General features: G+C 39.4%; 1 protein-coding gene across 2 annotated transcripts in view; it reads right to left on the reverse strand.

Moving 5' to 3' along the window:
- ACE2 (angiotensin converting enzyme 2) overlaps positions 1 to 16,273 on the reverse strand; it is a 42,267-nt gene continuing 25,994 nt past the window's right edge. The window contains exons 9-18 of one of the 2 annotated variants that reach the window (XM_063083006.1): positions 15,890 to 16,116; positions 14,939 to 15,083; positions 12,379 to 12,477; positions 10,083 to 10,205; positions 9,496 to 9,668; positions 8,170 to 8,228; positions 4,429 to 4,529; positions 3,804 to 3,920; positions 1,574 to 1,768; positions 1 to 109 (exon numbers count right to left, since the gene is read on the reverse strand). In XM_063083006.1, the coding sequence (XP_062939076.1) occupies positions 1 to 109; positions 1,574 to 1,768; positions 3,804 to 3,920; positions 4,429 to 4,529; positions 8,170 to 8,228; positions 9,496 to 9,668; positions 10,083 to 10,205; positions 12,379 to 12,477; positions 14,939 to 15,083; positions 15,890 to 16,116 (1,348 nt within the window). The remainder of the gene's footprint in view (positions 110 to 1,573; positions 1,769 to 3,803; positions 3,921 to 4,428; positions 4,530 to 8,169; positions 8,229 to 9,495; positions 9,669 to 10,082; positions 10,206 to 12,378; positions 12,478 to 14,938; positions 15,084 to 15,889; positions 16,117 to 16,273) is intronic. The other variant, XM_063083007.1, reaches the window with a different exon arrangement.

Consider the following 16,273-nt stretch of genomic DNA (forward strand, 5'->3'; position numbering starts at 1 on the left):
CTAAAATGAAGTCTGAATATCATCACTGTTCTGGAAACCTGGATTATTTTCTCCTTCACTAACGTTCGTGGAGGCATAAGGATTTTCTTCATTTCTTGTTTGTTTATTCCTGTTAAATAAAACAAAGTAGTCTTAATAGAGTGATGTTAGAAGGACACTTTTCACCAACCAGAATGATGAGGATCAAAAAGTTTGATGGCATCCTGTGTTTAAGAGGCTGGAGTGAGGAGAACAGAAAGTTTCATAAGTTGTTGATATGAGTGTAAATTGGTATAACCTCTATTGAGGGCTACATTTATCAAAATTAGAAATGTGCAGATGCTTTGACCCAACTTTCCCACTGCTAGGATTTCTCATACAGATACATTGGCACACACAGAAAATTATCTATATTAAGCCACTGTAACTTTTTGATAAACACAAACATTTGGAAACAACATAAAAGTCCACCCATAGAGGGCTGGTTAACAAAATTAATTATAAGCCGCACATAAAATAGGAAACTATGTGGCCAGGAAAAAAAGAAAGAAGCTCTTTGTGTAATTAATATGGAAAGATCCCTAAAATATATTATGTGGGAAATAAAAGAATATGCAGAACATCGTGTATAATCTGCTAACGTTTGTGTACTAAAAAAGGACATACAGCTACTTCTCTCCAAGAAAGTGATCATTTTGGTTGGCTTTAGGAAGGGAACTTAGAGGCAAAGGGTGACAGGGAGGCTCTTTATGTATCCTTTTGTATTTTTTAAAATTTTAACCATGAATGCATTACCTATTTAATGCCTAATGTTTTAAATCAACATATTTTAGGTAATTAAATTCTCTGTAGTGAAGAAAATTGAGCTAAATAGACTAGCACATGTAGAGATTCAATCAAGAATATGTTTAAACACCCTGAAGTGTGCATTGACTTTTGTTAGGTGCTATAAAATATTATTAAACTTCATTTCATAAGCCCGATGAAAGTCAATTATTTCTCAAGATCAGAAAAAAAAAAAAAATCTAGTGGCAAAGCAAGACTAGAAATCAGGTCTCTAGTGATTTAAATCCTCAATAAATTTTTGGTCTTCAACTCAAGAACAAATTAAAGGTGCCTGACCATAAACTAAGGGGATGACACGGAGTCTGAGCTACCCGAGGAGGGATGAAGGTGTAGCAGTTTGAAGGAAATCTCAGAGCTCATTCTTGAATAATTTCACACTTCAAACCCATCATCAATCCAGACTCTAGGGTCACTTCTAGGCTAAGGAGGTTTCAGCAGTGAGGACAATCAGCTGTGCTTGAGTTTGCTGTGCCACTTAGCAGTAGGGAAATGATCCTGTGGCTGGGATGGAGTTTACTAGGACATGTTAATAAACCCCAGGCTGAAGACGGACTGTGTGGGCTTGCTATGAGGGTAAAGTGCTGATGACATCTGGTAGATTTCTATGGGACACATCAGAACATTCAGGTACAAGATTATCCAACTAAGTAATTGGCCTATACAACCTACTACATACTGTGAATTTTCCTGTTAGTGTTCCCTACACCTTTTTGTTTTAGGATAGTTAAGTCTAGGAAAGGTCACTTACTTCCTTCGATCTCTGATCCCAGTGAAGATCAGGAAGACAATGCCAACCACTACCAGTCCCATCACTACTCCAAAAACAATCAGCCATGTGGTGACAGGCGGCTGGTAAGCAGGTCCAAGTGTCGGCTGAATCCCCAGAAACTCCAGGGTGTTGTCATCCAGGCGGAAAGCATCATTGATACGGCTCCGGGACATCCTGTTTGCAAAAGCAAAACACAGCAAAGGGGACACTCAGGCACAATAAAATTGTGCATAGTTATTTACTCCGTATATCATTGTTCCCTAAGGGATTTGATAAGGCTTACTATAAGAATGTACACCTAAAATCACAAAGAAATCAAAGTAGATAGTCAGGTCCAATGAAACATATGAGTTTTCAGCAATTGTGTACCTTTCATATCTTGCAATCTAGATTAGGTTTGTCAGCAGCTTCATCGGAAAACTGAGTTGCAAGTGTGAACATATACATTTGTGCATTTGTGACTATTGTGTTTTAAAGGCAGAATTAGCATATTTGGCAAGGATTTCCCTTCTGGCAGAGCATATCTACAATGACTTTATATCAAATAATGGATAAGGATAATTGGATACACCTCTTCTGCAAATGAAACAGTCCCTATCCCCAAGTCTCTATAGTACTATCTTCCAAATAAAAGGTCTTGCATTTTGGAGGCAGCATTGGGGAGGAACACAGAAAAGGGGCCTTTTTCACTAGCACTGGGATGAGAAATAGCTGAATTTTATGGAAGCAAAGGGATGAAGATTATTTTTTTTTTAAAACCCAGCAAAATGGAGAACATTCTGGATTGAAGAACAAAGTACTGTCTGGCACCTGATCCTCTTACCCTTGGGTAAAGCCCAGGTCAGGAGATCAGAGTCCACCATAGAGGGAGAGAGGTCAAAGCAGAATTAGCCATGTAACACTTGGCAATCTCAACCTGAAAATATCTCAAGTCATTCTGGAAACAAAAAGTTTGAGCATCCCTGTAGCTTGCAGCCAGGGATCTGAGAAGGCTGGGCTCTTTCATGAAGATCTCAGCCGGCACTTTTTTCTAAGACCGATACAGGTCTTTGGGAGGCAGTGAGTGAGAGTCTCTGGGCATTGCATGCACCTCAACCAAGCCAGATTTTCTAGGCACAACTTGCCCAGCAGGTCTTAGAAGTGATTCCGAAGGTGAAAGGGATTCTCTGATGCAGCTCAAGATGGCCACCTAGTGAGCTTCCTACTAGCATTGGTATATTAAGCTTTTTTTCCCATCCAAGTACTAACCAGGCCCGACCCTGCTTAGCTTCTGAGATCAGACGAGATTGGGCGCATTCAGGGTGGTATGGACGTAGACAATATTAAGCTTTTTTTCAATGACAAAGGGAACCATCCACAAGGTCTATCCATTCTTCACTCCTGCTGCCTGTTGTGGGAAACAGTTGAGGCAAATTGGACAAACAAACTATTTCTTCTAAACACTCACTGCCCATAGCAACCCCCTCTCCTAGCATAGAGGCCAACCAGTGTCTAAGGAATGCTATGCTTACCTACTTGTTTCAGGCTTTGGGCAGCTCAGTGAATCCTACACCAAAGTCGCTATAGCAAATGATGGCAATACCTGTCCATGACCCTTCTGCAATTACTATTTTCCGCACATGCCAGCCAGACTTCCTTCAGCCAGCACCTTTGCCTCAGAGCATTCTTAGCCCCAAGATCTGCCCTGCCTACAGGCCAGAAATGCTTGGGAATTAATGCCACGTGGAAGCAGTTCCCAACCAATGACTGCCTAGAGGTGGTAAATAAATAATCCAGCTGTCTCACTCCTCTGATGGGACAATTTAGGTGCACATTCTACATGGTCTCCCAGAGTTTTCCAGCAGAATTGAGCTCTAGTTGTCCACAGTGGTAACTTGTTTGATAAATGTAATCTATTGCCTTCCTTCCCTTCTCTGTCTCCTGTCCACATTCCCTATTAGCACTTCTTGGGATCACCTCCCAGATAAACTACTTACATTCAAACGCTTGTCTAAGGACCTGCATCTGGGAAAACCAAAGTCAAGATAATTCCCTTGCTATAGGATCCTTCTGGAATTAAAACCCAAGTTTGTAGGATCAGGTAAAACATGGAAATGACTTGGAACAATGCCTGGCACACAGGAAGAGCACACTAAAGATTAGCTATTGTTGTCGTGGCATTTGTTAACCCCCTCACCCTTATACGGTTTGTTCGTAAGTAAAATGTCACCTGATGGCGTTTTCAACTTCAGTTCTAGGAATGATGTCAGACACGTTTTCAGGTGCAGTGACAAAGAAGTTGAACGAGATTCTTGGTTTCAAATCACTCACCCATACATCCCCCTCCCTGTGGAGAAACAAAAGAAACATCTTCCCTTGAGGCACAGAGGACACAGGAAAGAGAATGAGGACTTTTCCTTTCAGTGCTGAGGCTGGGTGAGAACATTTGAAGAAGAGAAAGCAAGAGATCGAGAGCTGTTTAATAATAATGCCTATTTCAAAATAGCTAGATGAGAGGATTTTGAATGTTCTCACCACACAGATATATGTTTGAGATGATGACTATGCCAATCACCCTGATTTGACTATGACACAATGTATACATGTACCAAAACATCACACTGTACCCCATAAATATATACCCCCCCCAATGCTCTTGCAATCTACATGTCAAATAAGCCACAATCATCCCTAAATGGAGTGGCCCAAATTTCAGAATGCCAAAAAAGTTTACAAGTTATTAGGAGGTTTTTCTTTGTTTCACTTGAAGAAAAATTTAAGCAGAATATCTCCTCAGACTCAAAAGTAAGGGAAGTGCTGGGTGGTGACCTTGAGAACCTAGCAAATCAACTCACCCAAAAGGAATCGTCTGGTTTTTGACTTTTGAAAAATACTTTCTCATGGCATATGCAACAGATGACCGGAACAAGTACATTTCATTGTCATTCCATTCGTACTGCAAATTCAGAAGAAAGACATTGCTCAGTAGTATCACAGGGCACATTTGAAATCTGACAGTCTTCAAGCGTTGTTATTAATGATCCAGATTCTTGCTGTTCATTGTCAGTGACCTCCAATGCGAGTGTGCATCAGCATCACCTGGAGGGCTAGTTAAACACTGAGTGCTGGGCTCCATCCTCAGTGTTTCTGATTCACAAAGTCTGGGGTGAGACCCAAGACATTGCATCTCTAACAAGCTCTCAGATGGTGCTAATACTGCTGGTCAGGCGACCACGCTTTAGGGACTATTGGGTTCGCTGGTCCTCTTACTTTGGTTTGATGTAAACTGAAATAAACACCCTGAAAACAGGTTTATAGGTGAGAGTCAAACAAAAGTTGTGCGCTTTGCTTAAAATGTCTGTACATTGTAGACAAATAAACTGAGCTTTTTTTATTTTTGTAGTAAGTTCTCAGAAATGTATTATAAGTGTAAAAGAAAAAGAAATTTGAGGTTCAAAGAAAAAAATAACACCTTGCAAACAGCAAGGCAATCTACTTTTGTGTTTCAGTGTTAAACAAAAGGCTTATGTTTGCATTGCCTTTAAGGACTTGTTAAAAGAGAGAAAAGAAAAAAAAAGTCACTATTTCTTCCAGTAGGTGGCAGTAGAGATCAATGAATGGCACAGGTTTTGCGTTTCTAGTCTCCCTTTTAGGAAAAAAAAAATTAGATTTCACAAAAGAATTACTATATGCGCTTCAGCTTGGTTTCACCCAGGCTGGGGGGGGGGGGGGGCTGGGTTGCTTTACTACTACTAATAATATTATTAATATTGTTACTAGTAATATTTTGATCATTATTTTCATAATTTTAAAACTTTTAAAGGCTGAGTTTTCAAAATAATCCCATATATCCAGTTGGCCTGCACTACAAAATAACTTGAACTGAGAACATATTCTGGCCCCAGTGTGTTGATGTATGGTTCTAGTATCATCAAAGCAGACTGTTGCACAGCGAACTGGCCTTAAATCTACACCATGGAACCCTCTGAAGACTATTTACCTCCCTCGCTGCATGGAAAGAGAACATGAAGACAAATATCAAGAAAAAAAGAGATAAGTGAAAAAGATCCTGATCTGCTAGGACTAATTAAAATTTATTAGGCAAAGGAAGAGCTAATAAAAATATTAGAGAAAGAAAAATAATCCCACGGACACTCAATAATTAAGAAATAAGATAACCAAGGGAATGTAAATCATCATGTCGAAGGTATCCCTGCACTCCCATGTTCATCACAGCTCTATTTACAATAGCTAAGAGTTGGAAGCAACCTAAATGTCCATCGATGGATGAGTGGATAAGGAAAATGTGGTATATCTACACAATGGAATACTACTCTGCCATAAAAAAGAATGAAATTCTACCATTTGCAGCCACATGGATGAGCCTGGAGAAAAGTATTCTAAGTGAAACAACTCAGGTACAGAGAGAGAAATAACCACATGCCCTCATTCATAAGTGGGAGCTAAAATAAATAAGAAAGAAAGAAAGAAAGAAAGAAAGAAAGAAGCATCACAATAATATGTTGACCTTTCAAAAGGAGAGAACAGAACTGTGATTATTAGAGGTGGGGAAGGGAAATAGGGAGGAGGGTTAGCGAGAAATTGGTTAAGGGTCACAAAGAATGATTACGTTTTATAAAGATGAGTATGCTAATTATCGTGATTTGGTGAGTGTACTAATTATCCACCACGTGTTGTACAGGGGTATTGATATTCAACTCTGTACCCCACAAATATGTATAATCAATTATGTTTCAATTTTAAAAAAAGAAATTTCCATTTAGAAAATACAGAAATGGGAACTTGAATTCTCAGAGTTTGGGAAGAAAGGCCATTTCCAGTTTTTATTTATTTCATAAATATTCATTCTTTTACTCCTAATATGTTATTATATCTTGATGTCTGACTTATTTATGAAAATTATACTAAAAGTATTGTTGAGTCTTGAACAGTATTTAACTTTTCAGGAAGAGTAAGGGGGTAGAAACACCATCTTTGGATCTATCCAATGCAGACAACAATTTTCTGTAGCATCTTGGTCTGTTTTATCCAGTAGTCTCAGGTTGATTTTAAACATACAAAGCTGTCAGGGTGCCATGTTCCCACCCAGGCCTTTGATCCCCATCTATCTGAGACTACCCTGTCCTCTCCTCTTTTGCAATCAAAGCTACTACTTCTTCAGACTAGATTACCTGAGACAAGGGTTCAGGAGAGAGCAATAGCTGATTAAAATAATTCACATAAGGGGGTAGGTAACATGATTTTCTGTAAAACATTTTGTTAACCCAAAATACATCTCTATGTCAGTGGTTCTCAAATTTTTGCTGTAATTAGAACCACCTGGGGGAGCTCTTAAAACTCTTGACGCCCAACTCTTGTCTCCACTCCCCAGAGCAATTAAATCAGAATCTCTGGGGGTGGAATCCAGACATTAATATTTTTTAAATGTTCCATGTGACTCCAAGGTGCAGCCAAGTTTTAGAAGCATTGTTTTAATCAGAACCCCTCAGTCTTTACTGTGTATACAAATCAGTTGGAGGCTTGTTAAAATACAGGTTCTGATTAAGCAGGTCTAGGGATGGGACCCGAGTTTCTGCATTTTTAACAAGTTTCCAGGTGATTCAAATGCTGCTTGTCCATGGACCTCACTCTGAGTAAAGCCAGGATATACGTGATCTACTGAAACAAAACCAAACAAAGAAAACTTAACCATACTGCTTCTAAAAACAAAACAACCTCTCGAACTATAACCATGTCCTCTTCCTGGAATACAAGTAGTGGTGATCAGAGTCGATTGGAAGGATGGGTATTTGATATTTAAGGATTGGTACAGATGTTTTCTCATTGATCTTCAAGGTAATAAGTAAAAAGTAGGCGGAGCCTATCAAATAATGAATGAGTTAACTTATGTGAAAGTTGATGAAATCACTTTCTGTCAGACCTAGACAAAATAGAGCTGGGAAAGGCACAAAGGAGGGGGTTCATGCTTGCTTGTCTGAGATGAGAAATGTTTCCAAAGACCTTCCAAAAACCCATCAGAAACACTTTCACATATTTCACATCCTTCACGCATCTCCTGCTTCGCACGTACACAAGCGTTTCTGCGAGAAAGTTCATCATTAGACATTCCTTAGAGCTGCAGTAATTCAGATAAGATGTTCCAAGAAGAAACTGCCCAGTAATGGCATCTCAATCAATGAACTGACAACAAATCTGACTTTGAGCCTCCAAAACCAATGAACTCTGTTTCCAGGCAGTTTACATGAGCTTCTCCTATTTTTGCCAATAAACGCTTTCTCTTACCTTCCCTCACTGAATGCATTCGTGGCTTGCCATGGTATGCATTCCGTATTATAATCCTATTTCTATTCTTGAATAAACTCAACGTATTTGGAGATATTTTTCTCTAATGTATTTCTTCTGGGTTAACACTTTAAAAAACCCAAAAGCTGAAGGCCAGAATCTGGGGCTTATAGTTTTGAAAAGAACCCTGTGACCTCTCCTCCTTTAGACCATACTGGAATGGGCTTATTGTGTTCTATTTAAGTGAAGAGCGTACACTGAAAAACAATGAATACATCATACAGAATACTCACTGCGTTTTCTCCAAGAGCTGATTTTAGGCTTATCCTCACTTTGATGTTTTGGTCAGCATCTGATTAAAGAGAAGTCACAGACTGCTCGTTACAGATGACAGATTGACCAGGTGTTTATTTCCTTCTCCCTCCCAAGATCCCATGAAAGTAAAGGAACTTTTAAAAAGGTATAATCACACTTTTGGAAAATTAGAAATAATGGGAGAAGAGTAACTGCCTTCTTAGGGACAGAAAGCCATGGCCTAATGTGTACACAGAGGGTGTACAGACCCCCCAAAAGCAAGAGAATCCCAGAGCTGCTTGGGATTCAGGTACAGCAGAAGGTGGGAGAAGAATACTCAGCTGAAAACAAGGGGAGTGGAAGTCAGGGTGTGATTAAAGCCACTTTGGGAAACAGTCGGTCCTCCTACCCCATGTGTCCTTGCTTAGACCATCACTTAGAGATTGTGCTCCAGTAAAAGAAGAGGTAATCCAAGAAAGAAGACATGGAATCAGGGAAGCAGTAAACTCAACCCAGGAGAAAAATGAAGCAATGCCTCAGGATGAAAAGTGGTCCAGATTAAGACAGGAAGATGTAAGACTCCAAGAGGGAAGTCTCTAGGAAAAAATGAGGCTGAAAAGAATAGATATGTTGGAATAGTTGGGAAAAAAAAAAAAAAAACAAATGCAATGTACACAGCAAATTAGGTATGCTGAAAATTGAGGCAAGTAGAAACTCGGGGACAAGCAAAAAGACACATAAGAAAGGACACAAAATTTGAATTTGACTTGGCTCTGCAAGCATAGTAATTAAACATTGATAACTGCCTTACTAAAAGTCATGATAAAGCTTTATTGAGAGAGTGAAAACTGGAAGTGGAAGAGTAGGCGGAAGTGAGGGGCTAAAACTGGCCAATAACGAAATAGTAATATAAGCAAGTTATTTGGAAATCTGAAAGTAACTGCCAGAACAAAGAGGTAATAGCATTAAAATTGTCAAAATTATTTGTCTTTGAAGAGTAGAATTTAAGTGCAGTTGGTTGGAGACTGTTATACTCTTTTATTGTAAAGATGGGACTAATAAAATAGACTTGAAGGACTGTGTGTGTTTGTGTGTATGTATGTGTGTGTGTACAGTAGCTTCCACTATGCCTAGCACATAGTAGGTGCTCGACAGATGTGCTTCCTGCCCCATGAAATGGCAGCTGCCACCATAGCAGAGTCAGAAGCAGGTTCTACATAGAGGAAAAACATAGTTGTGTCACAGGCCTCATGAAACTGGGGCGGAAAGAGACTAGGGGAAGCAGACGGGGAGCCATGGGAAAAGTGTCAACTCAGTATACTCACATGGACTCCAGTCAGTGTTCCACCCCACAAAAGAATTCCTGTTCTGGTCTTTCAGCCAGATAAACAAGGGCTCAAAGTAGTTGAGCAATGGTCTTACATCCATATTCTTTGTTCCTACAACACGTTCCAGTGCCAAGGTCCAAGGTTCTGATTTTCCAAGGCTCAGCATATGGCTACATGAAAAAAGAGGGAGTTCAGGGCCTTTTGAGGGATTCCAGAGGTACATATATTTACATCTATGATCTGTGATTTCTTCTCTTTGACTTGGCTAAATTAGCTCCTGGCAGATAAGAAAATAAGGCATATTAATGGATGTATTCATCCCTCAATCCCTTTTTCCTTTCAATTAGTACAAATGGAACTCTGTAGTTATGACATGGATAAAGGAGGTGGCCCATCCCACCACTGCATGGTACAGGTTCCCGTCTGACCACAAATCCAACATTTACTTTGTGGATGAAGACCATTTGAGCCCCCCCCCCCCAATTCCTTTTTGGAACAAAGAAATCAAATTCAAACTTAGGCATGGAAACGAGTAACATCGGATAGTAGGACAGAGAGGTTCAACATTTTGAGGTATTTCTTACAGTAGCTTCTGCCCAGCTTCGGTAGAATTTGAGATGTCACATTTGTACAGGGGGCCTTCATGGTTAGCTGCTTGACAAAGGGCTTCTTGAAACTGGAATTGATAAATGGTCCTTGTGTAATATCTGTACACGAGACAAGGAAACAAAAAAGCAGTCCCACATTTAGTTACTGTATTAGAGTTGCAGATTGGGGCATATATTTAAATTCTGGGGCCCAAGTAAGCCAAGAGATACCAGTCAAACCTTTTTCTCCAGAAAGACCCAAACATGAACTCTACAGACTCATCATAATGTGCTTGTATTTTATGTGTCAACTGATAAATAAGGCAGTTTTAGTGTTACGTGTTAGCTCACATTTGTATTATATTTTACAGATTTATACTCCTTTCATATAAATGATGCCAATCAATTCTTATGGCAGGTCAGTAATATTATTTCCATTTTACAGATAAACTGAAGCCCAGCAAATTCAAGATGTGGGGCTAATATGTGAAGAACATGTTTTTGTACTTCAAGTTAAAAATGCTGTTTCTATTGCAATACACGATGAACTCTGCCAGTAACGAGAATACAAACAAAAATACTTTTAATTTCTCCCAGTGATGTTATTGATTTCTTGATGATGGGGAAAAGATCTCATGCAAGTTTTACTTAACCCAATAAATCGTGTTGGGTTAAATTGGATTGAAATCAGTCATCTGTGCAGATGGTCCCTAATTTAAGATGATGGTTTGACTTATGATTTTTTGATTTTATGATGGTGTTTTCCATAGGGGAAACACTTCAGGAAATAGGACTGGGCACAGACTTCATGAATACGACCCCAAAAGCACGGGCAACCAAAGGAAAAATAAACAAATGGGATTATATCAAACTAAAAAGCTTCTGCACAGCAAAAGAAACAATTAAAAGAGTTAAAAGACAACCAACAGAGTGGGAGAAAATATTTGCAAAATATACATCTGACAAAGGATTAATATCCAGAATATATAAGGAACTCAAACAACTTTACAAGAAGAAAACAAGCAACCCAATTAAAAAATGGGCAAAAGAGCTAAGTAGGCATTTCTCTAAGGAAGATATCCAAATGGCCAACAGACATATGAAAAAATGCTCAACATCACTCAGCATCCGGGAAATGCAAATCAAAACCACATTGAGATACCATCTAACCCCAGTTAGGATGGCTAAAATCCAAAAGACTATGAACGATAAATGCTGGCGAGGCTGCGGAGAAAAAGGAACTCTCATACATTGTTGGTGGGACTGCAAAATGGTGCAGCCTCTATGGAAAATGGTATGGAGGTTCCTTAAACAATTGCAAATAGATCTACCATACGACCCAGCCATCCCACTGTTGGGAATATACCCAGAGGAATGGAAATCATCAAGTCGAAGGTATACCTGTTCCCCAATGTTCATCGCAGCACTCTTTACAATAGCCAAGAGTTGGAACCAGCCCAAATGCCCATCATCAGATGAGTGGATACGGAAAATGTGGTACATCTACACAATGGAATACTACTCAGCTATAAAAACGAATGAAATACTGCCATTTGCAACAACATGGATGGACCTTGAGAGAATTATATTAAGTGAAACAAGTCAGGCACAGAAAGAGAAATACCACATGTTCTCACTTATTGGAGGGAGCTAAACATTAATATATAAATTCACACACACACATACACACACACACACACAAATCGGGGGGGGGAGGGAAGAAGATATAACAACCACAATTACTTGAAGTTGATACAACAAGCAAACAGAAAGGACATTGTTGGGGGGGAGGGGGGGAGGGAGAAGGGAGGGAGGTTTTGGTGATGGGGAGCATTAATCAGCTACAATGTATATCGACAAAATAAAATTTAAAAAAAAAAAATGATGGTGTTTTCAGTTGTATACATTAATGGTGAGTGCCTATACAGCCATTCTGTTTTTCACTCTCAGTACAGTTGATTCAATAAATTACATGAGATATTCAACAGTATATTATAAAGTAGGCTTTTGTGTTAGATGATTTTTCCCAACTGAAGGCTAACGAAAGTGTTCCAAGTACATTTAAGGAAGGCGAGGCTAAGCTATGATGTTTGGTAGGTTAGGTATATTAAATGCATTTTCAGATGACATTTTCAATTTACGTTGGGTTTATCAGGACATAACTCCATTGTAAGTTGAGGGGCTGGAGATAGAAAATTATAATTATCACTTCGTTGATCTCTATTTCTTTGTCATTAGCACAGCTGTTCACAAACCCTAGAAGTTAAACAGAGAGAAGAAAACTGTCATTTACCGGATGAATGAGTAATCATTAGCAACATGGAACAGAGACGCAGAGTCACAGTACGTTTCATCATGGGGCAGAGGTTCCACCACTCCGACTATCTCTCGCCTTTGGAAAGAAAAGGACAAGATACATTAGCTGTGGGTCACCCTTCATGAGAAGGTAGAGTTGGGCACAACTAGCACAGTTTCATCAGTCAATGGTATTTATATTGGAACTGGCTGTCAGGTGAGATAGAAACAGTGTGAAAAATCAGAGAGTAAAAGCTCATTATGTGATTATCTCTTCGTTTTTTAATTTAGCCAGGACATACCATTGGAAAATAGCTATGTCTTCAAAATGCTAATTTAATAAAATTCATAAAGTGCATCACACGGCCAGTGAAAGTCCTAGTAATTCCTCTCCAGCACTACACTTTACGTTCTCCTGGAAGAAGGAATTTTGTAAAAATGAAGTCTTCCTCATCATTCAAGTTTAGCTCAAATGTTCTCTCTTCTGTGAAGCCTGCCGCGGATTCCCCACCCCACACCTCTCAGTGCAGTTACCCCTCCAGCTCCCATAGCCTTCTCTAGCTGTGCCTCCTTTGCTATTTCTCTCCCCGTTTTGTAGTTATTCATTTACAGCTCCTTCTCACCCTGGAGACTTGAGCTCCTAGACAGTGGGACTGTGCCTCGTTCATCTCGCTAGTTCCAGTGCCAAACATGGTGCCTAACAATAAGGAAAGACTTCATTCATATTTGTTGAATGAGTAAAGGAACGATTAATGCGTTAATGAATCACTTTAAGGATTTAGTTCCATGTACCTTTAAAATAAACTAAGAGAGATAAAAAAAAATTAATCCAGTCAGAAAAAAAGGTAGGGAAACCATGTACGTGGCATTGTTTAAGTGGAATACATTTGTCGTTGATGATTGTGGGATCATTGGAGACACAGCTTTGGTAATACTCAAACGCTAGAGGCAGTTATTACAGGAGATGCCTCCTTCCTCCCAAGTAAGACTTACGTTAACAAAGAGAAACCTGGCAGAAAAATGGTGCTCATTTAAAGTTACGAATTTGGTACTGAATGTTACACCTGAGATCTTTACTTCAAAAAGGAAAAATAAGGAAAACAAAGGAAAAAAGTAATTGACGGGGCTCTGAGTAATAGATGGTGGAAAGAAGTTAGACTTCTTTGGTTTCTCTTTCTTTCTTTTGTTCTTTCTTTCTTTATTTTGTAATTCATTCATTCAGAATCCATTTACGTCACACCTGTATGTGCCAGGCACAGTGCAGGGCATCTGGGATACAGTGATGAGTAATATCGTGCTATAACTATTGAAATAAATCAGTATCTGTTGCCCAAATTTGTTATCCCAGGCACAGTGCAGGGCATCTGGGATACAGTGATGAGTAATATTGTGCTATAACTATTGAAATAAATCAGTATTTGTTTGCCCAAATCCTAGCTTAGGATTCTCTCTATTCTCCTCCACACGCACCTGATTAACTTCCGCACCTTTCTCAAGGCTCAACTTGGATGCCTCTCCTTATCTCATACCCCCAAGTTGGGCTTTGGATCTCCCCTTAGACACTCACAGACCCCAACACTACACATTACAGTGATTTTGTTTTCCACATCCTGCTATAGACTAAATGTTTTGAGGGGGTCAAGAACCATACATTGGATTGGACCCAGCATTGGATCCCCAGTGCTTTGCATAAAATGTGGGGTCACTATTTTAAAAAAAAGAATAGATAAAAGAATACATAAAATGAATAAATCGATCACTACCTAAATAATATCACAGTTTAATGAGTGACCCAGCATTTGAGAATATAGAGCATGAAGTGGTGTCACCTAACTCATGGTAGGGAGCAGAGCCAAGGAATTTTTATCTGAGGAGATGGCACCCAAATGGAGACTAGAAATATAAAAAGGAGACAGTTAACGTGTGTCTGTGTGTGTGTGTGGTGTGTGATGGCATTCCCCTGAACCTAAATGTACTTCTCTCTCTTTGTCACATACTTAATTCCACATCACCAGCTTTCAAGATTTACCTATTAAAATCTCAGTTATTCTGACTATGAAGCATTCTCTGAGAACACCAATTCTAGTCATTTTAGATTGGGATCCCTCAGAAACAGACTCTGAGACAAATTCCTGGGAATCAATTCCAGGAAACAACAGCAAAGGAGTAAAGAAGTGAGACAAGAAAAGGACAGCAGTTCACAAAAGGTGCAATATCAAGCAAGTTACCACTGTGGGTAATTGGAGCTTAATCCCACTGAGAAACTCTAGGATTCAGCGTAGAGCACTCGCTTCCAGAGCTATCCCACCTGAGGGCAAGGGAGCTGAGGTATTTATCCACCGATTCTCATCAGTCATCAGTTGAGAGCTGATGGGAGCGGTATTAGTTCCTCAGTCCTTCCTGCCATTTGAGGATTCTGGTGGCCTTAGGAAGCCCTCAGGCAATGAAATACAAATACCATTTTGTCTGTGTATGTGCACACAGGCCAGTTGAATGCTTTTAAACAAACAGCAAACTCATGAGAAAACAATTTACTGATTGCATATTTAGTGACTTACTTCATCTCCCACCACTTTTTCATCCACTGCTCTTTGGGAATTTCACCCTTGAAGACCATCCACCTCCACTTCTCTAACATGTAAGTAAATGGTAGAGTTCCAACAATCGTGAGTGCTTGTTTGAGTAGGAAGTTTATTTCTGTTTCTGCAAGTAAAATGGAAAAGGATAAATATTAAGATAAGGATGACAGTGGATGTTTTGTGTTAAAGAGAGTTTTCCTAACCTCCAAATATTATTCCTCAAAATATACTTACTATAAGGATGACTATGTGAGAAATATTGACAGTGGACTTAATAATTAGTATATACTCATTTTCTCAGCTAAGGGATTTGGAGTAGGACGAAGTGCTGGAACAGGATAGGTAGATAAAAATCCACAAGCTACCCCTAATCTTCATTTTTTTAGTTTTAATTGCCTTCCTTAAATGCCTCTTATCAGAGTTAATTAGGGGTTACCATTAACTCCCTTTCCTTTGTTGCTCTCTTCACAGGAGGATGCCACTGCTGGTCTATAGTCCACTGAGTCTGTCCTTACGATATAACTATTCCAGACATGATGATAGGTTTACACTGGCCTGCTCGCAGGCCCTTGTGAGATCACCGAGGGCTGGAGCCAATGATCAAACAAGCTGAATTGCCCACAAGAGGATGGAGCTCATGACCTTGACCATATTGACCAAACGCTCCAGCAAGTGGAGCTGATCTTTTTTGCCACAGATAGCTAAAATGAGGGGTTCAGTTATCTCTCTTATTCCCTTGTCATAAATACAAAATCACAAGTTGACATGTTCTGAGATACAGTTAATATTTTTTACCGGTAGCAATTCATTCCCAATTATCCAAAAATACTTTACATTTTATGTAGCAAAAAAATATTACCTATGTGTGATAACAGTTTTGCCCATATCAGACTAAAGAATCCCACAAACAAGCCATAAAGATGTCCATACCATTGTCTTCATGAAAATCAGGTGGCAGAAGACCAATGGATTTCAAATGCTTAGGTGTAGCTGCAGAAAGTGACATGATTTCCCCAACAGCTTCATGGAACCCTTCATTAGCTCCATCTCTTAGCAGAAAAGGTTGTGTGGCATATGCCATGTAATATTGGATGTGTCCCATTTCATGATGGGCTGTCAGGAAGTCGTCCATTGTCACCGTTGTGCACATTTTAATTCTGCATAAAAATGGGCAAGATTACAATGAATCTCACTGAATTTCATGTAATCATTGCAGTAGAGTGTATGGGGTTTTGGTAGCATGAATCATCTTTCCAAGATTTACTCAGCAATGAATCTTGGGTACCTACCTCTTATGTCCTAGAAACTATACTA

Source organism: Cynocephalus volans, chromosome X (assembly GCF_027409185.1).
Source record: "Cynocephalus volans isolate mCynVol1 chromosome X, mCynVol1.pri, whole genome shotgun sequence".
Taxonomy (NCBI): domain Eukaryota; kingdom Metazoa; phylum Chordata; class Mammalia; order Dermoptera; family Cynocephalidae; genus Cynocephalus; species Cynocephalus volans.